Source organism: Lachnellula hyalina (assembly GCF_007821495.1).
Source record: "Lachnellula hyalina strain CBS 185.66 chromosome Unknown contig00074, whole genome shotgun sequence".
NCBI lineage: Eukaryota > Fungi > Ascomycota > Leotiomycetes > Helotiales > Lachnaceae > Lachnellula > Lachnellula hyalina.
The window spans coordinates 16,285-41,537 of NW_022157188.1; the positions used below are offsets into that span (position 1 = coordinate 16,285).

Sequence of the window (25,253 nt, forward strand, 5' to 3'; positions counted from 1 at the left end):
GAGGTTATGAAATACAACACGCCCCAGCGGGAGACAGGGTCGTGGTGTGGGCGTAGTGCTCGATGTGGTGGATTGTTTTGCCTTGGGGGGTTGTGGATGTTTGGTGGGTTTTCGTAGTATGCTTTGCGTCCATATTAACATCATCCCCATCCACATAGCCGTGGGGATGATGAGGATGATTAGGGTGAGGATGTTCTTCAATATGTGTTTTTGTCCTGGTGAGCGTAGCTCGACGCGGGTTCTTGAGCGCGGCGTGCTGGGATAGCAGGTGTAAGTGCGGGTTGTTGAAGTGGTTGGCTGCGTTGCCGAAGGTGTAGATTTCTAGTTTTGAGAGTAGGTCTTGGGGGAGTTCTTGTAGGAGCCAGTCTAGGATCATGCCGCCTTCTATTGCGCCTTGGCTGTGTAGGATGAAGATTACCTGGTGGGGTTAGGGTGGGATGTCAGAGATGGGATTCAATCAGGAGGGTTTTCTGTATGTATATAGAATAGGTATGTATGTTGTGGGGCTATAATGAAATGGTTGAGAGAAGGTGGGCTTGATTGTTTGATTACCTTGGTGAGATTTGGATTGTAGAGCGTGGATTTCACAATTTTATACCCGTCGCGGATATCCATGGTTGCGTAGTTGAAGTTGCGCTGGATTAGACATTGGAGCACGTCGAAGATTACACCACTGGTTTTGTTGTGGACGCCTAGGACGGGACGGCCAAAGGTGAGGGCCAGGCGGTTGATGTTGGATTGCATCCAATGTTTCCTATCTCTAATTAAAATAATTAAAGCATGAGTTGGAACTGCACTTACCCCACAGCTACACCATTCAAAAATATCCACTGCTCGTGCTCATGTTCCGCCTTCATCTCCGTATACTTCGGCTCACTCACAAACCTCCCCCTCGAGCCATTTAGCAAGAAGCATATCGCATTATTGACCAACGCGAACACCACTACCCCGATAACCACCATCCATACCGGGAACACAAGCCAGAAGGGTATGGAAAGAATGAAGGGCAGTTGCATGCAGAAGAGGATCAGGTGCAAGAACATGGCCCAGAGATTTGCAGCCGAGGGGTACAGTTCGCAAAACTCGCCGGATCGACATGGGTTTAGGGGCAAGATGATGTTGGGGAGTAGCTTGTAGAAGCTGAAGGCTGAGAGGATGTCATGGCGGAGAAGTTCAAGAGGTGAGCCTGTGTAGGAGTGAGGTGTCACGCGTTTGCCGCCGACTTGCGAACCATAGAACTTTGTTCCTGCCATCTTGGCGGCGCGTTGAGGTCGCGATGTGAGAGAAAGGCGTTAGAGAGAAGCAAAAAAACAAACAAACAACGTCCTAAATCAAAGGTATCTAGACATAGCATAAGAAAACGACATATAATGAGGCTGCACGAGACAATATAAATTATGAAAGGTTGTTGTCACACGAACCTGGAAATATAAGCAATCCCTGGCTGAATCTTTAGTGGTGATGTCTCACCGCCGCCACCCCACTGGCCAACCCCCAACGGTGAGCTGTTCCAGTGACACCCTGTCTCTGTTGCCTTGGTGGATGATCGCCACACGCTTGGAACGTTGCAGTGATGAATATTTATAGATGACTCTTGCAAGCTGAATCGAAGAGGAAGACGAGTTGTGAAATGAAGGTGAGACCACGTGATAGTATCTTATGTCACGTTTCAGCGTTAGGCAGTAGCGACCTCTTCCTTCCTTCTTCAACATCACCGTCACCATCCTAGCAGAACGCACTCAGTTCAAGTGGTGGAATGTCAAGTGACTCGAGATGTGAGATTTGGCTAAAGGAGTTGCGGCCATGTCGTAAGATACTATACTCGAGTAGCCGAGAAGTAAGAAATCTGAGCACAGCAACAGCTGAAATTTCCTTGCTTTACTCGAGTAGTACAATATTCAAACGAGCGAGCATCCCAGATTTCTATCATCTATACTCAACAACTCAAAGCTTTACAATCTCCCCATCCTCAATATTAACCTCCTCCCACCCCGCCGTGATAAAAGCCGGCAAACTCATATCGAACAAATAATCTTCATCCGTCTTGATATCTCCCAACCACTCTGGGTCCGTATAAGCCTTCTCAACCAAGAACTCGGCGGAACCATCCTATTGCAGTGCGGGGTTCTTGGGGCCGCCCATAGTGGCAATCAGAGCTTTGCTAGTTGATGGGGTGTGGAACTATTTTGGGCGGGTGATCAGTTATGGTTCGGGGTTTGAAAGGGAAGTAATTTGTACTTGTGTGTATTTGAGGCATCCTAGGCGCTTTAGAAAGGGGGACGCTAGCGTGGAGTGGTGGGTGCTCCAGTGGGAGTGGAACTCTTCCTCCGTGATGGCAGGGTTGCGCACGACGAAGACCGAGACCTTGATGAGACGCTCCTTGATGGCCATTGCTTATGCTAGTGCCAATGATAATCTGCTTTAGGAGCGGTGACTGGTAAATTGAAGGTGGATTTGGGTGAAATTAAATAAGGGTGAATGTTTCAATCTATTGCAATAAATGAGTTCAATTTTTTTCCTTCAAATAATCGCGTTCCTTTAATACCTGGAACCTTTTTCCAAAACCATCATGGTCAGATTATCAATACTGCGAAACATTTGTCATTCCTTCTCTTGAATTGCTTCAAATCGATTTTATTCCCGAGATTTCCTTTGCTTACTCATGCAACTAGGAACTCCGATGTACCTCTTTACCCGGCATGAAGCATACCAAGTCAATCGTTTTCCTTTGTCGTATGATAAAGCCATCAGATCTAGGCTTTTGTCCCTCTATGTCAGCGGTGGAATGGTATTGGCATTTGTAATTGTAAACATGTCAACCGACAAGCTGATATAAAAGGGTTTACTTTTACCCAAGTTGTTAAAGAACCAGATCCCAGAACCATTCAAGGCCTTGTCTAGAAATCTTTACTCAACTATAATCTTACATTTCAAACAAACAGCTCGAAAATCCTTCCAAAATGTCTCAAAGTCAAATAGCTGTCATCACAAGTAGATCTCGAGGCATCAGAGCCGCCGTTGCCCTCACATTAGCCAGCAAAGGCATAGAGATAGCAATTGTCTACACCTCACAATCCAGCACACCCCAAGCAGAAGAACTTTCAAAGAAGATAGCCGCGCTTGGGCGAAGAGCGCTTCTCGTCCGCACCGACCTCTCAGCAGCAGACTGCGGGGTTGTTGTACGAGACGCGGTGCTGAAAGGTTTCCAGACGGAAAGGATTGATGTCCTCGTCAATAATGCTGGGATTACCGGAATTCAGGATAGTCTATCTATCGAGCTAGATCATTATGTCAAGTACGTACTGCGCACTCCTGCTATTCTCCCTAGAGTCTTATCTAACCTGCCCATTAACAGCCTCATGAACATTAACCTCCGCGCCCCAATGCTCCTCGTTCAAGCCTTAGCACCGCACATGAATCGCAGAGGACGCATCATATCTATGTCCTCTGTCCTCGCTCACGATCCCGTTCCTGACTCGGCGCTATAAGCTATATGCCATGTATTAATATCGCTAAAGAGCCACGGCGAGGAATGCATTGAAAGTCATTCTAGTTCGTCCTTGGTCATAATTACCAATTGGAGAAGGTACATTATAGTTCCGTATATGCCAATTAACGCAGTCCATTCAAAACTTAGAAGTCTGCCAAGGTGCACAAGGCGGATACCTTTGAGACCAAGCCAGCGTTCGCTATCAGGTAGTCAATTTTACCCCTTGAACTAGTATCTAATTTCCTGGCGACAGCCTAACAAGTCGTGTTAGAAATAGAGTAAAATCTTTGCGTATTTGGTAATCATCGAACCTTAAGAGCGTCAAGATTAGTTATATCTGCTTCAAGCAAAATGAAATCGTTGATTCCGTCATCTCGAAGCTGCTTTTCAGTGGTAGTATTGTCCCTCACAATTCCAATGACAATGTTTGCGGAATCATACGAGAATTGTCTAATGAGTTTTTACTACTTTATGTGTCAATCTTCCAAATTAATTCATTATTTTATAGATTATGCTTACTCCAAGGCCTCGAGAGGCTCAAGTAACAAGGTAAGACGGCATTGTATGAGTATATTTTCTATCTTAAAAGAGCTTTATTGAACCAAGTTAGATGATGAAGTTTCAGTAGAGACATATTCGTTGCTAGAGATGTCTCGTCTTATTATAATTCTTGATGTTGCATTGAAGCATACCTAGGTTGTGTAACAGCAACTGAACCTATAACTCCGTCTCATATTCCTCGCGCCGGCCTCTCCCGACTTGGCAACCCGGACTTCCATGTTCTCAGATCCCGCTTGATACAGTACAGTAAGCATGACCCCACTATAGAACATCGACTTCCGCTTCATCTTCAGGACTTTTCGTAACTACCCTTTCAACTCAAAAAGCCGTCGATATGACGGAAAGTACCGAAACAGTTATCCCGCAAACGTCCGGCTCATTCGCGTGTCCTCTTTGCCAAAAGTCGTATGCTGCCCGTAAGTGACAAAATCTTCGGGGAAATGTGTTTGCCATAAATCCCCCAGGCTTCAGATTACTAAACTTGCAAAGGGAAAGTTCCATAAGAATAGAGTTTTTTGTTCTTTTTGTTTTCAATACATCTAAGGTCTCCTTTGACCTAGTAGTGAGATTCTCAAAAATATATTTGTTTATTTGTTCTTTAGCTGACATTTGAATCTTTGATCATAAAGGTTCATCCTATGTCCGTCACTCCAGGCATTGTGGCAAAGAACAAAATACTGGGCCTCCTCGAAAAAAGTCTTGTCAACAATGCTCAACATCAAAGACAAGATGTGACCAGCGGCACCCCACGTGCTCTCGGTGCAGCTCTCGAGGCGATCGTTGTAAATATGCTTCTAGAGTCTACTGGGAAAATAGCCAAGGAACAAATCAGGCTTCTGAGTTGCAATTCGAATTCAAGAACCAAGGGGAGCCAATACTCGTAGATGAGATTTCTTCCAGGACAAATGTCTCAACTCCTACACTTGATCATCGCTTGGAAAATCCTTCTATGGTTATTGAAACAGCGTCTGCTCGCATGCGAAGTCCTACTGACAGTGAACCAACAATAGAAATGGTACAAAGGGGAAGCTTCCAGCCAGTTGAGCCCGTTAGTTTTACTGCCACAGTTCCCATATCCAACAGTGTTGAGGCGATTCGCGACCGTTGGCTCTACCCTTTTGTAGAGGACTCTCCCGCCAAGATTGCGATCCGAGAACATGCATGGAGTTTCTATGCCGTGTACTTCGAACATATCCCCGGATGATGGCACGGAGCGAGAACGTCCCTCCCATAATACACCCAATACAGGTATCTGCCGAAGACATGGCATTGCCACTAGCAAACTGTTTTACGTTAGCAAAAATGTGGGATGGAAGCGCCCAGCCTGCTGGTGATTTAGTTGACCAGACTATCAAGCGGGAGATGGAGAGATTGTTCATTGAGGTCTATAATCACTTCTCCCTCTAGGAATGCAGTGGGTACTTTTCTAACTTCAAACGATATAGTACCGGACATATGACCAGCCTACACTCGTCGCTGCCTTTCAGGCATTGCTAATATACTCGATAATTCTTCTCTTCCCGAATCCGCAAAAACCATCACCAGGAACATTCAATCAGGTAACTCTCATCGCGCTCCAAGACCTTGGCTGCTACGTTAGCGAAACAGACTTCAATCTAGCACCCGTAACTGTACATAACCGACCCACATGGGATACCTGGATTATCGTAAACGCCAAACGAAGAACCCTGATGGCTTTGTACTGTTTTGAGTGGATGTACGCAAGACTTAACGCCTTACCAACATATCCCTGCACAGAGATCGGGTTTATGCCTGGCCCAGCAGGAAAGTCAACCTGGGGAGCGAGGTCAAGAGATGAGTGGGAGTGTGCGTATGGCAGATGGCTAGGGCGATGGGCCGAAGGCGGCTTCTATACAATAAAGGAACTGGCAAACGTTCGGCCAGGGCCCGAGATTGACGCACGCACTGAAATGTGGTTGGAGGAAGCAGATGAATTTGGGATGATGTATATGTCTCTGGATAAAATCTCTCCTCCTGAAGCTGTCTGACTGTCAAGAGCCCCGTTGACACATATAGTAAACGCTACCGAGGGTCACCTTTCTGTTGGAAGTGATCGTAAGGTATAAGACTTTACTTCTGATATGGGAAGGCCGCACGATGGACTTTTGCAGTTTGAGACGAACAAGTATGAGCGCGGAACTATCAATCCTAACCGAGTCTGTCATGTTATGGATCGAAGCGCTAGGGAGTCGCTTATGGTCTTGGTCCGTGCTCTTGAGGTTATTCCCACCTTCCTACTTCTGTACTTCTAGCTGTCTTATTCGTAGTCGTCTTAGTCAATAAAACCTTTATATTAATGCTCCACTGAACTGCGACAGAGTTCCTCTAGCCATAGCAGATAAAATAGGGTAAGGAGAATGGCTAACTCGAATTTCTATACCTTTTGAGTGATGGAGTAGTCTATATCTTAGAACGAAGGCTATCTTGTCCTGTGCATACTTTTATGCGCAAGTATTCGTTCTCTTAGACATTTACATTTGCAATAAGAGCTAGGTACTTGTAGGTAGCATTGATCAATGAGGCCATTTTTCGTCTTCAGCCAGTTAGATTATCCGCTTGGGCCACGTGGTTCAATAGCCGAGAAACGGTATTACTTCCACCTCGATTTGAAAAGACGGCAGACAGGTTCGCGATGGGATAAGAGCAAGAGAAAAGTTTGTCCAGACACCCGAGACAAATATTCATATGCAGGAAGTATATTTAATGCCCGAGACAAGCTAGGCGAATAGTATAATAATCCAGTACTGGTTTTCAAGACATTCAAAGCTCAGGGGCTCGTTTAACAGAAACACGTGCTAAATCCCCCTGACCCCGATATCTTCATATCTTGGCCGGTCAGCCTCTAAGAAACCCTCGACTCTAGCGTGTAGCCAACAGGTGCCTGACGCCAATTAGGACAAGTTCCGTTTGAGCCGTCTTCGGTCCAACCTGCCAAAGACGGAATGTACCCAGGTGTTGGCACGCTGAAACTAGCCATCGACCCCACTAAACCCTATGGCGGCTGCAAGGTCCAGATTTCGAGACGAGGGGTTGTGGCCTCTCAGAAGTGCGAATTGTTTTTGGTAAGATGAGGCGCCGGGAGGCGTTTATAGAAATGTTGGGCTTACGGTCTTACCCACCGTCCTTTCTTTTGTTTTTCCAGTTCACTTTTTAACTCCAGTTTGCGTCTGTTACTTCTTTCTATCTGTAGGAGTATTTTATGAGCTGCTGCGATATCGTTGCGGGGTATCACTACGATTCTTTTGTGCTTTTCACTTCAGCCTTGCGTCTAAACATCACTTGCCTACGCGTCCGGATATCTGTAGGATGGCGCAGCCAGCGCGTCGCCCTGCGCTCAATGAGTTCTTTCAATGGGAGACCCAATCATGGGTGGAGGTGGTTCAAGACTTAACCACAGATGAAAAGGCCTATTTCATGCCCCTAGAGATCCTCACATCCTATTTCACAGCCAACGATAGCAGCGCGCTGAAGTGCATCATATCAGAAGTGTTCGAGACGGAATTCCCCCCAATCGATCCGGATATCATACTGCGAAGCCACACGGCTGTGTTTTGCATCCTTCTGCGTCTAGGCCAGGGACAATGTATCGAAGATTTCGTTCAATTCGAAGAGCTTTCAGATATCCGTCTGCCTTTTGACTCGAATCACCCACCGGCTGAATTTTCGTTCGCCAACGATGATCCGGATTTTCTTCAGAGGTTTTGCGAGAAGCAATGGATGTACTGCGTCCCGGTATTCAATCGGCATATGCTACATAAACATTTCGGGCCCCAGCGTCTACTTCCGATCACTTACAAGGAATCGCTTGTAAAGGAGGGTGTGCTTGATAGATCCGTAATCAAGCTTTATGGGCCTCATAACAGACTAAATGATTCGGAGAAAGAGAAGGTGAGACACACTCCGTATTATTCTCTGCCCTTCCTTAGATTGACTAGGCTAGGCAATGAATAACCCTCACATCAATACCTTTGTCCTTGAGAGGTATCCAATAAAAGCAGGCGAGAGTCGGTACAAAGAGAAAGTCAATGGATTCCGAAGTGTAAAGCAAGAAAGTAGCATTAGAGGCTTTTACGGCAGCTATATTCAGGGAGATTATTACCATATTTTGCTTCAATTCCCGGACAAAGGTACACTGGAGGACTATTTCCATAATGAAGCACCGCCAAGCCGTGGAACAGATCTTACCAAGTTTTGGGAAGCTCTATTTCAGTTGATCAAAGGGCTAAAGTCTATTCATACTGCTCGGGGGTGCGTGATCCTCGTCACTCCTTCGCGTGGAGGCTGACTTAGCTAGGGCCCATCAATATGTCAAGCCGGAGAACGTGTTGGTCATAAGTAATCATGCATCAGGGTCATGGGATTGCGAGTTTAAATTCGCCGATTTTGGCTTGAATCACATACCAGCCGGCCATGGACAAGGAGAGGCGCGGGGAAGAAGCCTCCAAGAAGCCCAGGCTTATGGTATGCCATCCTGCTATTCGAGAGAAAGACTGACTTACAAACTTCAAAAGCTCCCCCGGAGGACTACATGCCGTTCAAGGATGACGAAACAATGCTACCTGAAAAGCCGAGCTGGGAAACTGATATCTGGTCCCTTGGATGTATTTATAGCGAAGCTGCGATGTGGATTGCAGATGGGTACAAAGGCCTTGTCGAGTATCGCCAACAACGCATTTCCGAGACCAAAAGAATATCATTTCAAGGGGGTGATTGTTTTCATAATGGCAAGCAAGTCCTTGTCACGGTTCTCGAGGCTCATAGAGATATCGAGGATAGACTTAGGAGGTCTGATCATATTACAAAGGACGTCCTCGACTCCATGGTGGACGAGATGTTGTGGGAAGAGGATCGACCAAGTGCAAAGGCTCTGTGGCGCAAAGCCGAAGTCATATTGCACAGAGCACGGAAAAGACGCCCTTTAAAGTCAAGCGAGGGCTCTTCAAGGATTCTTAGTGGCCAGAATCGAATCCTCCCTCCACTCCGGCTTCAACCGCCTACCCAGCCCCTGCCGCCAATTCCATCTCTTCCGCGGGGACTAGTACCTGGTCTACCTTCAATCGTGGAGCGGAACCATCCAGCTAATGTAGAAAATTGGCGTTCGAATGTTTCAGAGCCGCATTCAACCCCACGCTCCAATGGACCTAGGGGCCCACCGAGTGAGATATCCAGTCTAGTTTTGCAAAACAAGCAGATGAGCAGTGCCAGTAGTGTCTCGGACTTTGACAGAGAAGTCACAGATTCAGTTGCAAGTTGGCAATTGGGGGATAACAATTCCTCAACCTCTCCTACATCACCATTCTCGTCACCACACGTCAGCATCCACGAGTCTCAACGAAATACTCTGAATGAAGGACGACCGCGGGCACTAACAAAGCAGAATTCATACGAAAGCCGGAGGCCAAATGGTATATCTCGTGGGCCGTCGTATGCAAGCCAACATGAAGTGATAGAGAAGTCTTCCAGGACCTTGTCACTAGCAGAACATCCAGCCTGTACACAGCTAAGCTCCAACATTGCTTCATCCAATGTTCCTCCATCGCCCGCAGACGGCGGTTTTGATCGTCACTCCATGGTAAGCGATGCAAGGAGCCCTGAAGAAACCAGACCTCGTGCTCCACCTTCAAATCACAGTACGGCGGGAAGCCGACACTCAATTGCCTTCTCAACTGCCCATAGCTCGCGTAGTGATCCACCTGCCCGTCAGTCCGTTGGGGAGGATGAGAAAATTCCAGCTAAAGCACAAAAGCTGATGAGTGGTTTTTCTTTATTCCCAAAAAAGTCCCGTCCGATTGAAGCTGCAAAGCGGATGGAAAATGGCCCTGGATACAATACTCATGATGCACGGCGCTCCATGTCATCCCATTCCAACACTACAGCCATGCCATCTATTTCTTCTGACCCAGCTTCTGAAAACCCCGGTTTCTTGTCCTTAAACACATGCATAGAATGGAGGAAAGCCCACAAGAAAGTAAAGAAGCATTCGAAGGTACCACGGCTACCTGGCAACCACATGCTAGAAGGCCTCAAAGAACGGGATCACGTAACTACTTCCCTGCAATCTGAATACGCGGACTGCGGATATATTTACTAACACCAAGCCAGGTATTCATAATCGACGACTCAGCATCCATGGCCCCTCTCTGGCCAGACGTCCACCGCGTCTTCGAAACCCTCTCATACATAGTCAAGGGCATGTCTCCCGGCGGAACCGAGCTCTACTTCACCATCTCCTACGACACGTGGCGGCGCAAAGACACATCTGATCTGGTGGCATGGGCCGAGAAGAAGATATGTGCCGGGGAGACGGATATCTCGTATCGATTGAATCTGGAATTACAATCATACGCTGCGAAGGTGAGGAATGCCAAAGGTGGAAAGATGAGACCGATTAGTTTCTACGTCCTGACAAACGGGGTATGGGGTCAAGGAGATGACCCGAGAAAGTGTGTTGGGGAGATGGCGCAGTTGCTGAGAGATATGGATATGCAAGGACATGTAGCAATCCAGTTTATAGCCTTTGCGGAGACGAAAGAGGCGCTGGAGAAGATGGCTGATTTGGCAGAGGGGGAATTTGCAGTGTAAGTGTCGTTACTTCTCTATTCCTTGACAACTATCTGAGCTAACTTACTCTATCTGGCAGTGATATTGTTGATTGTACGCTTTGGACAGGCAATGTGTTGAAGATGCTTAGAGGGGCTATTGATAAGCCGCTGTTTGCGTCTGCTGCGGAGACATTTAACGAATGAACGTAGTTTATATGGTTTGTGTATGTATCATGTATGAGGAATGGTTGAATGATAAAATGATGGATATCGAGATGAACATGACTTTGAATGTATTTTACGTACGCAGTCAACTGCAGAAGCCACATCCAGCTCTAAACGCAGTGCGTACTTAGAGTTCGATTTGGATTTTATATGATATACTGTACTGGTCAATACGCTCGCTATAGGTGGGTGAGTTTGATACACATACTCTAGCTTATAAGACGTGGATCACCAGGTACGCAGGTCCCAAGTTCTAAAAGCACTTGTCATGCTATACCATACCATACCACGCCATGCCATACCACGACAGCGGGTATACTAAGCCGACTGGGACTGCGACTGATCGACCGAAGCCGTACAGTAAGAAGAAAAAAGATGCGAGGAAATGTGAACGAATATAGGCAACTACGCTTCCGAATGAATGAATGAATGAACGATTGATTCTAGAGAGGGAACACAAGTGAGAGTTATAAAGAGGTTGGTAAATAAACAATATACAGGTTTCATATCTATCTATCTATATCCGGCTAGCGGCTAGCTAGTAAATGCAATGAGCAATCCCAAACGCCAGGCCTCTTAGTCCCACTTTATGTTGAGCTCGGCCATAACACCTTTTAATACACACATTTAAAAGGCAAAAAACGCCGTGACGTGACATGTACCTAGGTACTATACACACATCACATTCCCAAAACCCAAGCCTAAAGCGGAAGAAGCAAGCAAGGCTAGCAAGCATCATTGCACAATACAATCTCTCATAACAAGTCATCAACCCAACCCAACTTATCCCTCCTATCATCCCCAAGTCTAGCGTACTCCATGAAAAGCCTCATGGTATAAATCTGCATATCCTCTCTCCTAAGCACTAGATTCGCCCACTCCTGGCCACTCTTGGCGATTTTCTGCGCCGCTGCATCATGGCCCTTGATATGTATGCCCCTGGCCTTATCCTCGTAGCCGAGGAAGTACTGCATGATGCCCCAGAAATCCATGTAGCGGTTATCCATGGGCACGAAATGGACCCAGGGCATGAGGCGGCTGTCGTGCCATTCGCGGAAGATGGTGGCTTTGAAGGGGAGGGAGGTGGACATGAGGAAGCCGCGGTAGCGGCCTGAGAAGGAGTTGCCGTCGAGGTCGGGCAGATATTTGGAGTTGAATTGGTCTTTCATGTGCATGCCGGGTAGGACACTGAAGAAAGGATCCGTGTGGTTGCATGTTGAGGTGTCTTGTCCATTGTCGCATACCAGGTCCACGAATCCAGTATCGGCCCACTCGCTCGTCCACTTTCCCAATTTGCCCTCGTTGGCAGCAGCCAATTGGTATTGGTTTGACGGTAGTGCCCAATTTTCCGGAAGCTGTTCCCAGCTCTCTGCTCGTTCGATCTTTGTCCCGTTCGTCATGGCGACGAAACGATGCCTTTGAAAGCCGCGCCAATTATCAGCGGTGTTTTTCCCCCCTGTTGCGGCGCCACGCCATATGACTTTGTTCTGTTTCTCCAGCCAGGATACACCTGTTTCGCCGCCGCCTGTGAAGCGTTCTTCGTTGGCCCAGTACATGGGGGCTGGGAGGAGGATTTCATTGTTTGTGGGGAGCTTAGAGCCGCCAAAGAGGGGCGAAAAGACGGATGTTTCGGAGATGGAGAGGGGTTTGATGAATACGCCGTGTAGGGACTGGAGGTCAGGTTGGTGGCAGAAATCGGTGCTGAGGGAGTAGTTGGATACGTAGCCATGGTGGAGGTGGGGGAGGGCGTGGGTTAGGGAGATCACGGGCGGTTCATTGAAGGAGGTCACGATGGCGGCTTTGCGGGCTGGACTGTCAGGGTGGCAGCCTCGAATGGCAGGGACCCAGAAGGATCCAGCTAGATGGTGTTAGCAGATATTTATAATGGTAGAAAGCAGGTGTATTACGCTCTCTATTCCAATTCTTGTCCCGCGTCTGGAGATCCTTTTCAGGCTCCTCCTCAAGGATCCGATACGTCGAATGAACTTCCTTAGCAGGCGCCATAGTTCGCGTGAGTCGTTCAATCTCCATCAATCTGTTAACCTCCTCCCACGGGGCTAGTATTCTCGGCTCGTCCATGGCATTGAGGGGGATGTCAAGATCTGGCAGCATATCCGCGATGGACTGTGTCATGTTCAACCAGATCTGTGTCCAGAACCAATCACTTACAGCCGTCGCCTTCTGCCCCCTAACATTGATCACCATTTCATAGTCCCAGGACTCCTTTCGTAGAATGGCGGGATCCAGACCCCAAAAGGGGCCAAGGTCGTGGTAGATCTGGTCAAAGAAATCCTCCACCATGATTCCCTTTTTCTTCTGCGCAAAGTCGAACCAGACATCGAATCCGGGTGGGGGGTGTCGTCCTCGACGTCTCCGATATTCTGCAGCAGCGTTCTTCACATTGTGACTTTCTTTCCTCAAAACCCCCGCAAAATTCTTCTCGGCGTTCTGGATTAATTCGTCAATGGGATGCGCGGTGGCAGCTGATCCTGATCCTATTCCTGCCTTAGTTTCTGGTTGTGGAGTGTGTATCTTGGTATGGTCTTCCGTACCTTGAGGATCTAGCGGATGCCCAGAAGAGCTGAATGTTGCAAGTCGCGCCGAGTGGCGTGAATAAAAGAGCACGCCCAGGATTCCAGCTGCAATTATCAGGTATCGCAGTATGCCAGAGGCGCGTCGTGGAGGACCTTTGTAGCTCATGGTGATGGGAGATGATATCTTCATAGGTGCTGGTAGGTTGTAATAGTCTAGGACGATAATGAGCGAGGGGGAAATAAGTCAAGTTGATCGGTCGAAGGCGGTCAATAGTGGGCGGTAGGATGAAAGAGGCACGAAAAGGCCAAATGGGGAGTTGGTGATTCGACAACGGTATGGTAGGTCAAAAGGAGCGTGGTGGTCTTGTGGAACCAAAACAGTAGAGTAGGACGAGGGCCACAGGACGAAGGCGAACGATGAACAATGAAGGTACGGCCAATTCAATCAAATCAAGATGAAGACCAAATGCAAACAACGGGCGGTGGGTATCATTTAAGGACCATAATTCATGTCAGACATTAAGTTGAATCTGCAAGCAATGGGGCTGAGAAGACGGATGGATGATGGATGATGAAAATAGATGAAGAAAGGAATATGCTACTGGTGGGTATCCCCATATTTACTATTATAAAAACCAGGAACAGGGGAAGAGATACCGTAGCACTGAGTACCTTATCTTAGAGTGAACATTACAGTAGTGTATCAACTAGGGAGGGGTGAAGTACAGTAGACCCAGTCCAGTGAAGTAAAAGAGAGTGAAAGTGACACGGCAAAAAGTTGGGTTGAAATTGGTTGGTGCTTGCAAACTACATCCGAAAAGGGGCTGGCTGATAGCTTAACTGCAGCATATACTCCGTAGATCCCGTCGTCCCGTTAGCCAATTAAAAGGTCTAAATCGTATTTTAGCCCTTTTTTACGTATCACCCGAGAATATTCCGTAAACCCTGGCAGTAATCAGGGTCTGGTGGGATACGTTTGCTGGATTATTTTTGGATTATACGAAGTACTTCGTACTTCGTACTTCGCATTCCGAAGTACATGAAGGATTTCTTTTTATCTGATGCTTTCCAGCAATGGTGGGTTCCCTGGGTTGATCTATGACGCTTTAGTGAAAAAGGGGTGTCTATTAACTTATTAAGCTTGTTTTACCTCCGTAGTCAAGCCTCGACAATTGATTGACATGGGCAGGGGCAGGGAGTCTAGAAGTCTAGAGTCTAAAATGGATGGAAAAGGCCTATCGAAATTTCTACTAACGTATGAAGGTTAGACTGGCGGATACCATGTTCTCCGGATACAGCAGTTGCTTTCACGCATCCCGGTGGTGCCACATTCTCACATGCATCCCAGATCGTTCACCCAACGAACAAGTGATACGCTGTACTCTATCCCCATAATTGTTTCACAGGCGCAGATGAAACCCGGCTCAAATCTTAAATGTATAGCCGAGACAGAAAAGGCAAAACATCAGGCAAGACTGAAGACGGAAAAAGTCTATACAGTATCCCAGTATCCTTCGCAGAATATGGAGCATATCCTCGAATCGCGAAAAATAAGTATCTACCGGATTGTGGGATTGGGATGAAGAAGAAATACGAGTAGCGCCGGGGAAGATGGCGTTTCGGGTCAGCACTGTGGCTTTTGGACCACGTGATGGACGGATCATCGGAGTAGCTTAGTCATGCATGAGGATATTTCATCGTATAGTAGCACACGTAAATCTTAACAAATACTTGTACAAGTCTTCACCTTACGGAGTAGAAGTAAAACCCCTCACCCCCTCGAGTGCTAGGAAAGTCCATTCAATCCACCCCAGACCTTGGATTACCCGCAAATATTCTGAACAAAACTTTAAAAGGAGGTGATTGGTTGCTGTGGCTGTTGCTGTTGCTGTTGCCGTTGCGGGCAAGGCTACGCTTACGGAGTAGGATAACATACAGCCGCCGCGACCTTGCGTAGATAGAACAGCACAACTCAAGAACAAAACACCACCTCTCTGTTCCTTCCAGTCGACTCCCTAGCTATGGCAGGGCTCGACATTCCCATTTCTAATGACTTACGACAACTCATATTTTATTTCCTAGATAAAAACCTCTTGCATAACGCCCTCTTCCTTGCTACGCGCCTTCAAGCTCGCGAAGCATCCGCCGACGCGACGCACATTCTCTCTCTCTGCTACCTAAGATTAAATCAACTGAGCGCAGCAGCTGAGCATAGTGAATCGTTTGCTAAAACGGGGCAACATCTTGGTTGTATATACGTGTTCGCGCAGTGCTGCCTTGGTCTTGGCCAGTTCAAGAATGGTATACAGGCGTTGAAGCAATCTAAATCTCTGTGGAGAAAAAAATGATAACTGGGGCAAGTATTGCCAGACGATTGGGCTCAATTCATTTGGAAAAAGCTAATACTTATGTGTTGCGCAGGCAAACACTCAGAAACCAATCGGCGAACCCACCCAGATGCTGCGGTGATATATTGTTTGTTGGGAAAACTATATCAGGGGGGTAATGATGTCAAAGCAGCAGTTGAGGCCTACAGTAAAGCGCTGAAACTGAATCCATTCATGTGGGACGAATTTATACACCTCTGTGATACAGGTCAGTCCCCCAATCTTGTTCAAAATACGCTCAATCTTGCTAATATGCCCAGGCGTTGATATCAAGATTTCCAATATCTTTAAACCGACTTCCAACATGTTGGGCTCATTTCTGGAACCCTCCTCTTCTGGGTCACACCCTTCAAACATTCCAGATACGCCGTCTTACGGGATCCTAGGAGACTGCACATCAAATCAAACTCGGACAAAGACTTCATCGAATGCTGATCCATTTAGCATATCCACCCGACACAACCTTCAATTGAACACCAAAGAGCATAAACCGTTATGGCATCCCGCGAAAGCTCTTTATGATTTGTCTCCAAATGATAATGACACAACAAACGGAGGAATAATTGGGACTAGCACCAAGACATCAAGTATACCAGCTGCAGCAACTATCCTTCAAGGTCATAGCCTACGAACTTCAAGAGACGACGGGGGTCTAGTTCCAGCTTACACAATCCCCAAACCTCCTAGACATATGAACCAAAAGGTCCGGGCCGTGGGGAGGGAATCTGCCGGTGCACAAGCCCGCATACAACAAACGCTTCCGAAGAAGGGTATAGCCTCTGACTCACATTCTGAAGACTATGGGTCTTCTGTCTCCGTGGGTGGCCGTAAAAGGTTGACATCTGGGCAGCCTGCACGTGGCCAAAGTCAGGAGCTCTCCGACGACGCAGTAGTAACGAGAAGAAGCGCTCGACTAATGAGCCAATTCCCCCCCTCTAACACATTGAATTTCAGCAACAGAGGTAACGATCGCGAGTTCAAGATAGCAAAAGCCTCAAGTCTCAAACGGCCTGGCAAAAGCTCAACTTCAACTGCTAAACAATCAGGATCTAACAATATAAATTCTGGGGATTTAGACACATTTCCCGAACCTCGTTTTCTGCCGTCGGCAAATGTGTCAATCCCAGCAGAGGTGTCTCTCCAGACTTCTGACCGTCGCGAGGCCCTTTATTGGCTATTGGATCTGTTCAAGAAACTCGGTGAAGGCTATTATCTATTAGCTCATTTTAATTGCAAGAAGGCTCTTCAACTCTTCGACTCCATTCCTACTTCGCAAAGAGAAACAGTCTGGGTTCTCTCACAGATCGGACGAGCTTCCTTTGAACAAGCAAATTATGTTGATGCAGCGCAAAATTTCGCAAATGCACGAGCTATCTCTCCTCTACGCACAGAAGATATGGATATCTACTCAACATGCTTGTGGCATTTGAAACGTGACGTTGATCTTGCGTGTTTGTCCTACGAACTTGTGGAGTTGGACCGTCTATCGCCACAAACATGGTGCGCCGTTGGAAACTCATTCTCACTTCAGCGTGATCACTGAAACGCTATAAGGTGCTTCAAGAGAGCAACGCAACTTGATCCTCAGTTTGCATACGCCTTTACGCTTGAAGGGTATGAACACATCTCCACTCAAGAGTACGACAAGGCGATACAGGCTTTCCGAAAAGGCATTGCATCAAAGAGGAGGCACTACAATGCGTGGTATGGTCTAGGGATTGCTCACCAGAAAACAGGAAAGTTCGATCAGGCAGAGGCTTGCTTTCGCACTGCCTCCAAAATCAACCCTACAAATGCTGTGCTAATAGGCTGTATTGGAATGGTAGGTGTCCATTACATCCTGCTGCATATATTCATTTAAACTTACGATCTCCTTAGGCACTTGAAAGGAAGCAAGAGCTGAATATGGCATTGCAGTACTATACCAGAGCGTGCAATGTATCACCCAACTTAGTGCTTGTGCGGGAGAGGAAAGCAGATGTTCTTCTCAAGCTGAATGATCTACATGGAGCCTCTGCGGAATTGGCGATTCTAAGAGATCTTGCCCCTCAAAAGGCGAACGTGTACGTTCTACTTGGACGGATGTATACCTTGGCAAATGAAAAAAGAAAGGCGATGCAGAATTTCACGATTGCTCTCAGCCTGGACCCGCAGGTATCTATTTCTCCAGTTTGATTATATCTGAGTACACTCTAACGAAGGATAGGCATGTCAATCCCTGAAATCAGAGATCGAATCCCTGGAGACTGAAGACGACGTGTAGGACTTTTTGTATTCCGACTGTCGCTCATAAGTCTCCAAAGATCACAATATATTGTGCGGAACTTGGTCAAATCGAAAGAGCAGTGTATAAGTGAGATTTGATATGACCAACACAACGTCTTGCAGGGCAACACCGAATCCAAAAGCTCCGCCCTTCAAACAAATACTGTCATGGTGTCAACTGGCATACACCAATGACCGTCCGACAATGACACCTAACGAAGTGAACCACATGGGCAGAGGTTGCTTTCAACCTCGGAGGTCGAGTGTCATGATGCAAGCTTTCTTCCGGCGACGATCCCTGCACTCAGTGTCTCTCAAGTTAATGGTGTCTTTGCACGACTTGAATATCTCAGTATGTGTGGTGCACATGATTGCTGATTTGGATGGTTAGTGAAGGGATATGCTCGTGTAACTTAGGCTCTGGCGTGCTGGATCTAAGATCGACGGAATCGGAACGGCGGTGGTTGGGAGTGATCTTGGTAGATTGTCTATCTCAGGCTTGCTAGTAAATCAGCAGGTGGTGGGACTATACGATGGAGTCGTCATACCACAGGATTGATATGAGAGATGTTGATGGATGTAAGACGTTACCAGCTTGGATTTATCACAACAGACTTCTTAAACCTCCTCACCCCCTTTATCTACGCGCCAGAGTCTGGACAAGGAACTTTCTAAATCAATTTGAATATAGCCGCGCAACTTTTTCTCTGAACCATGGACTGAAATACTTACTGCGCCGTGTTGGTGTTTCCCGTTATTGGAGTTTCAAGCCCATTCAACTGTTATCACGCTGTACCTCAGATCATTCATTACCCTGCGTGAGCAATCAATTGGATGGGCAAGCATCCGAGGGTTCCTTTGAACCACTTGGCCTCCTTTGTATTTGGTATCGTGGCCGAGGATCGTCTAAGTGCGTATCGCCCGCCTATTTCCCCGGCCATCACATTAGAGTCCATTCAACCCACCAACACCTAGCTTCACCAAACACCAACACCAACTGTGATAGTCATTCGGTTCCCACTCTCGCCAACTTCCTCACGTAATATTGGCGTAAATCGGTATTTGCTAAATACAAGGCGGTCCACCCTCCGTGGCCCCAGAATCTTCCGTCTCAATACCAAATCCTGAAATATATTCGTTGCCAACCTCTGGTTATAACCGCCAGCTCGAAGATCATCTCAAACGTTATAAATTAGTTGCTGTTACGGGCACATCCTAGACCGGTCAATAAGGCTATTTGATCGAAAGCTACATCACCAGGTCCTGCGGCTTGTTTCCTCGCAGCCTCATCAAGTTGGTTTTCTAGCCTCAGGCTGCAACTGTCACCTTGGCTCCGTACCCTACTTCAGCGGTTAAGTATTGTTAAAATTTTAAACAAACATGGGGTTTTAGTGTGCCCGTTAAGCCTATCAGCGCTAAATAGAAATAGAAAGAGTAAGCACTAATTTGGAATTTTAACAATACTTAACCGCCGTAGACGGGTCGCGCTTGCGGCCAGCGAATTACAGCTGCACGCCTGAACACCAATTGCGACTCATTCCTTTGTGTCGTTCTGGAGTTAGATAGCTGAGGGAGGACCTTTCTAATCGTACTTTGTCCAAGCTTGTGATGGTTCATTGGTGCGCAAATGGGCACCTTTCCGAACTAGTCAAGTTGGCGTGTTGCTTCCTTGTGGTTTGTTGCAATCTCATCTCCTTTTGCATGTTGGGAATTCGGGGGGTGGAGGCGTTGATGGAGCCATAATTCGGGGTGAGTTGTAAGGAATAAGGTTCGAAAATGACTTATTCAAAGTAGAACCTGGCGCAAAAGCACAAAAAAACTAAGTTTAGGGAGCCCACATTTGCTCGAACCTTCATATTTTAACAAACTGAACTAACCTTTCTTTCAGCCCATCTCGTCTGCGCCTCAAAATCCACCCGCTCTTTTCCAGTAAGATTCTTCAATCCTTCCTCCCTGAGCTCAGCGAACATCTCAAGTGCCTGGTCGTATGTCTCATTGGAAGTCCATCCATCGCGACCAACGAGCCCGGCTAATGAATCCCAAAAATCTGCTCGTTCGTTCCAACCCTCACCGTCTCTATAATGAGCCTGCAGTTCCTCTTCTGTGAAATGTATTGGACAGGGAGTATCGAAGCCTAATTCGTCCCAATGCCTGTGTATTATGCACGTTAGTAGTATTCTAAACATCATAGAACGAGGAGTGAACGAACCGTTCGATTCGAATAAGGCATTGCCGAAAAGGTATAATGTCTCCATCCCAGGTGTTCGCAGCAAACTGTACTGTTTCTCTCCTTGTTCGACCATGATGTAGACGGAGAATCTCGCTGAGCAATGGATTATTTTTATCGGTTTCCGTTTCGTAAGTGTACAGGACAATAGACTTTTCAACTTGCTTTCTCGTGCGAGCTTTTGCCTCGCCCTCTTCAAGGCTCTCATAATTCTCTGGAAGCTTTAGCAACACCTCGCCGTCATAATCCACGAGCTTTGGATGCCGAAATTGAAGGAATAGAGGGCCAACCCATGTATCTTGCCAGTCAATGAGGCTAGTAATTCGATTGCCTTCCACAAAGAGGTTTGCGGAATGAATATCCCAATGCCAAAGGGTGGGGGGGGAAAGCTTCTTGTTTTGGGGCAGAAGGTATGGTATAACATGTAAGAACATTTTGTAGAGTGAAATGTGGTGACTGGGCGAATTCTGAGCTTCAGATGCAAGAAATATATCTTTTGGCGGTTTTGGAAGAGCAAAGCTACTTATCCAAGCAATCTCCCGATTAGCTATCGCTGTCAGATAATCCTGTGGGCTTTCCCCTACATATTGGCATTAGGATACTATAGTCATATTTAAATGCAAACGGGTTGATCTTACAAGGACCTCGGTCAATGGCCATCGACGCCCGCTTTCCGTTCCAAAAATCTCTGTCAACAACTGGTCCGATGGTAAAACGCTCTTCCACAACTCTTTTCAAGTCTGCAGAAATATCGCCTACAACCTTAGCTGCTTCACACCCTGGAAATGAATCGCTGGCGAAGTAAATATTGCCATACCTAGTCTGCGATTAGTGCCAGTCTGTGATACCACTTTGTCCCACAAAACACAAACCGCGTGAAAGACACCGAGAGCAGCTTCTTCTCTATTTCGACTAAGCCCTTGACGATATTCGCTTTATCCGAAACTTTTTTGTCGTCCCAGACGTCCTCTAGATGTGTCCCTGGTGCCTCCTCCATTATAATATACTCGGCTTCTACTGGATTGTTTGCTGTTGCACTCCAAGCGAAAACCTTTGGAACGGGGATATTTAGTACGGTTCTAGCCTAGACGAAGGTACAAAATTAGTCAATATCCTTTTGCGACATTTGATCATAGAGACGTCTTACAAAATCCATGGTTGCAACTTCAGAAGCAGTCGTCCTACAGGCAGGCCCAGCATTTGGATTCGGAATACGGGCAATCGCAACAGAACCGTTGTCCATAACCAGGCGGAACACCTTGTTGTATCCTCCTTCAGCGAGTTTAGTTATGGATACGCATGATTGCGCTCCGACGCTTTCGGCTGCGATACGCTGGAGCTCTTGCACATTGAAAACGCGGAATCGTTCACGTTTCTGGCTCTCTTCATCCCATAGCCAGCGGCCACTCGTGTAGTGGAAGAAGTGCTCATATGGCGAGGTTGAATTGGTGGATATTGTCCGTGACAGATTGTGGCGGATACTGGACTTGCTAGAACCGAAGCAAGGTAGAATTTGTACCGGAAGACAGCCTTTGTAGATTAATGCTTGAGCCACGACGGACCTAAGTTGGGGTCGATAAAGAATGCGAGTAAGGTGAGGCATCTGGGCTAGGTGATCCAGTTGGATGAGGACTTGAAAGGACGCTGCTACACTGGGAATCGCTGATTGACGGCTTGCTCCTTCGCTGCAAGAGCCCGACGAACGGGTTGCGTCGCGGCGAAACTTTGTATGTGTGGAAGTAGAGCGCCTTGAGCGAGTTCTCCTCTGTTGGTGTTCATCTTGCCGTACCGCAAGTCTACTCCGTAGGTACCGATCGATTTACCTAAACAGCTCGATCTCAAGATATGCTGCAAGGCACGGAGATAGGGTTCTGAGAAAACCCGGCCGCAGTCCTCAGCTTGTTGACTCAAGAGTCGTTCGTCCCTGATCAGGACTCCCCTATTTTCCTGATGTATAATGCGCAACCGGATCGGGCAAGTATTACACATCTACCTCTGTAGAACAGTTGGACTTTTGCCTAGGCCTATTATTATCGTGATATGGAAAGGTTCCCTGGCAAGCAGCATAGACCTTACTGTACTTCTCTGATTGAGATCACGTCGGATCTTGGTAGAGATTGTTATGGAATGGAGAATTAGACATGCTAAAGCCCATCCTAACCTTTCATACACCAGATCCAAACTCTGTTCACTTTGGCTCGGAGAAATACCACACGTGACTATACCATGCCATGCATGATCTTCATTTCTCTTCAGCTTCACTCCTCACCCCGCAACTCGTACGTATGACAGACAACATCAGATCTTCTTCATGAATGCACACTATATAAAATTGGTTCGCTGCCTCTGTTTGAATTATGCATCCGATCTGGAGCACCGGTTACTACCTTGTATCGCAATATTAATCATTGCTGCCTCTCGCATCTCTTGACTCTTGTCCTTCAGACTCTCCAAATGGCCATCTCAATCAACATCGTGAACATCCTCCTTCCCTTTTCCTCCTCCCACCCCCTCTCCGGCTCGTTATTATTGCTATCATGAAGCTGTTACAAATCCCACCATGATTGGCTTTCATCTTATCCGCCATTTTGTTGCCCATGTCGAGTTTGACACCGGATTACTGCACCACGGGTCTTCCTGCTTTTAGGGATCATGAGGATGTTGTCGCATCGCGTATATTCAACTTTAAGGGAAAACGCTCCAGACGAGAAAATCTCTTCTTACCTAGCAGCGCACTATGCCGCAGCAACGCGGAACAAAGGCCACACACACATTATCTGTCTGACATAAGACAACGAGATCGCTCCTCCCTTTTTGAGATTTTCGTGCAAGTCAATAGCCTCATGTCGAACATCTTAACCCCGCGCATAATATCTGTCCCACCATCATCATCATCCCCCACAACAGCCAAGTCGCAATCCCACAAATAAAGAGAACACCATAAAGCACTCACAGCCTCCCACCTCGCCCACCATGACAACCACGTCAATGATTCAACCAAAGTTCCTCTCCAAGGGCGACCAGCTCGGTGTCGTCGCCGTCGGTTTCTCAGGCGGCCAAGTAAGCCTCCCCTCCATCATCTACCCCTCCACTACCCCTCCATTGCACCTCTAACAAACACAACACAGTGCAAACCCGGTGTCGATGCCGCGCCCTCAGCCCTCATCTCCAGCGGTCTCCTCACGCAGCTGCACACCGAATTAGGTTACAACCTCCACCACGACGACACCGTGCACTCGTACAAAGACCTGATCCCCAGCTCTGACCCCGATGTGCGCGGCATGAAGAACCCACTCGCCGTGTCGGCCGTCACGCGCAAGATATGCGAACAAGTATACACGCATGCCAAAGAAGGCCGATGCGTGCTGACGCTGGGAGGCGATCATAGTATTGCTATCGGCACGATTGCGGGGACTGCAAAGGCAATCAAGGAGAGATTGGGGAGGGAGATGGCGGTTATTTGGGTGGATGCGCATTGCGATATCAATACGCCTGAGACGAGTGGGAGTGGGAATGTTCACGGTATGCCTGTTGCCTTCTTGTCTGGCCTCGCGAAAGAGGACCGGGAAGATGTGTTTGGGTGGATCAAGGAGGAGAATCAGATCAGTTTGAGCAAGTTGGTTTACATTGGGCTTAGGGATGTGGATAGGGGCGAGAAGATTATTCTGAGGGAGAATGGCATCAAGGCGTTTAGTATGCATGATATTGACAGGTATGTCTTGCACTGTTTTGAGTTGGATGGAACTGATTATGAGTAGACACGGCATTGGCAAAGTCATGGAGATGGCTTTAGGACATATCGGAAACGATACACCTATCCACCTCTCATTCGACGTTGATGCTCTTGATCCTCTATGGGCTCCTAGCACTGGCACGCCAGTCCGAGGTGGTCTTACACTTCGAGAAGGAGATTTCATTGCCGAGTGCGTTCATGAGACAGGATGTCTGGTAGCTATGGATCTGGTAGAGGTCAATCCTACGCTGGACCCGGGAATTAATGATCTCGGTGCTCAGGAGACGGTTAGGGCTGGATGTTCGTTGGTAAGATGTGCACTGGGAGAGTCGTTGTTGTAGATTACATGTGAAGACGGACTGGACTTACATATTGAGGGTCTTGGGACGCATGGCAGGCATATCATTACAGGACATACTTAGGTAGAGATTGATTCTTGTATGAAATAATCCTAGACATCCATTAGATATATATATCATTACTGTAGTACCCGCCTCATTAATGAACATAGAATCTATAATTAGTCTCCATCTCGCGTTCGGTGATGTTGTACGTACGTGTACCTACCTAGACCCAGGGCCAGGTACGGAGTACTCGGAAAGGTAATCAGTCTCTACGTGGACGAGTTTTCATCTTTCATGTTAGCAATAATTCAAAATCCAAGTAAACTAAGACTATGTATATTAAATAGAGTTATAATCTTTTATTTCATAAACTTCTCAGAAGCAATTATTAATATTCAGCTATATAAATACCGAGGTCATTTCAATGCGACTTAGGGACGAATCCGCCTATTTTATCGTAGTCAATCCTCCCCGCCACCAACATTATCGCAATCGCATCCTCCCTAGCGGGTGGTCGGGTCTCCTCCCCAACCTCGCGAGAAAAACAAGCATACATGCGTCACTCCCCGCCCAGTTTTATTTATCCTCCGAGTGCATCACCTCACATCACATTGCAACATAACACAGCATAACACAATCGCTACGGGTATTCATTCTTTCTCAGCATTCGTTCACTTGCTCAAGTTACTCAATCAACTCACTGTATTACTTTGAATCTGAAGCTTCTCGATCGAGTTGGTATTTTGTGCAAGGGAAGGCAAGCCAGGCACCTCGGCTCGGCACGGCGATCGATAAGATAGCTGCCCAGTCCAGTCCACAGTGGGTGGGACAACACAGCATTACTGTATCCGCCAACGAACGAAACAACATCGATATCCACCGACGAACGGTGAAGAAGAGGAGAGGAGAAAGAGAGGGAGAGAG

The 25,253-nt window shown here is 47.1% G+C and overlaps 5 protein-coding genes and 1 pseudogene across 5 annotated transcripts; 3 read left to right on the forward strand and 3 right to left on the reverse strand.

The window, feature by feature from the left end:
• Positions 1 to 4: 4 nt before the first annotated feature.
• Positions 5 to 1,253, reverse strand: LHYA1_G004921 (uncharacterized protein; the record flags this gene model as incomplete). The annotated part of the gene is made up of 3 exons (XM_031149874.1): positions 5 to 418; positions 553 to 754; positions 802 to 1,253. 3 exons carry the CDS (start codon positions 1,251 to 1,253, stop codon positions 5 to 7), a joined length of 1,068 nt encoding a protein of 355 aa, XP_031005015.1.
• A 4,001-nt stretch (positions 1,254 to 5,254) lies between these two features.
• On the forward strand, positions 5,255 to 6,060 carry LHYA1_G004922 (uncharacterized protein; the record flags this gene model as incomplete). Its single annotated transcript, XM_031149875.1, has 2 exons — positions 5,255 to 5,434; positions 5,497 to 6,060. 2 exons carry the CDS (start codon positions 5,255 to 5,257, stop codon positions 6,058 to 6,060), a joined length of 744 nt encoding a protein of 247 aa, XP_031005014.1.
• Positions 6,061 to 7,378: 1,318 nt separating this feature from the next.
• HOG1_1 (Similar to HOG1: Mitogen-activated protein kinase HOG1 (Fragment)(Fusarium culmorum)(Ontology_term=GO:0004672,GO:0005524,GO:0006468)(db_xref=InterPro:IPR000719,PFAM:PF00069)) lies at positions 7,379 to 10,818 on the forward strand (annotated as a pseudogene).
• A 776-nt stretch (positions 10,819 to 11,594) lies between these two features.
• CXT1_0 (Beta-1,2-xylosyltransferase) lies at positions 11,595 to 13,539 on the reverse strand (the record flags this gene model as incomplete). The annotated part of the gene is made up of 2 exons (XM_031149876.1): positions 11,595 to 12,697; positions 12,747 to 13,539. The coding sequence occupies 2 exons, from the start codon at positions 13,537 to 13,539 to the stop codon at positions 11,595 to 11,597; spliced, it is 1,896 nt and encodes a 631-aa protein (XP_031005020.1).
• A 6,345-nt stretch (positions 13,540 to 19,884) lies between these two features.
• On the reverse strand, positions 19,885 to 22,031 carry AIM9_1 (Altered inheritance of mitochondria protein, mitochondrial; the record flags this gene model as incomplete). Its single annotated transcript, XM_031149877.1, has 6 exons — positions 19,885 to 20,176; positions 20,235 to 20,832; positions 20,891 to 21,069; positions 21,125 to 21,336; positions 21,400 to 21,814; positions 21,904 to 22,031. The coding sequence occupies 6 exons, from the start codon at positions 22,029 to 22,031 to the stop codon at positions 19,885 to 19,887; spliced, it is 1,824 nt and encodes a 607-aa protein (XP_031005019.1).
• A 1,194-nt stretch (positions 22,032 to 23,225) lies between these two features.
• On the forward strand, positions 23,226 to 24,326 carry aga-1 (Arginase; the record flags this gene model as incomplete). The annotated part of the gene is made up of 3 exons (XM_031149878.1): positions 23,226 to 23,312; positions 23,381 to 23,964; positions 24,011 to 24,326. The coding sequence occupies 3 exons, from the start codon at positions 23,226 to 23,228 to the stop codon at positions 24,324 to 24,326; spliced, it is 987 nt and encodes a 328-aa protein (XP_031005018.1).
• Between the last annotated feature and the right edge of the window lie 927 nt (positions 24,327 to 25,253).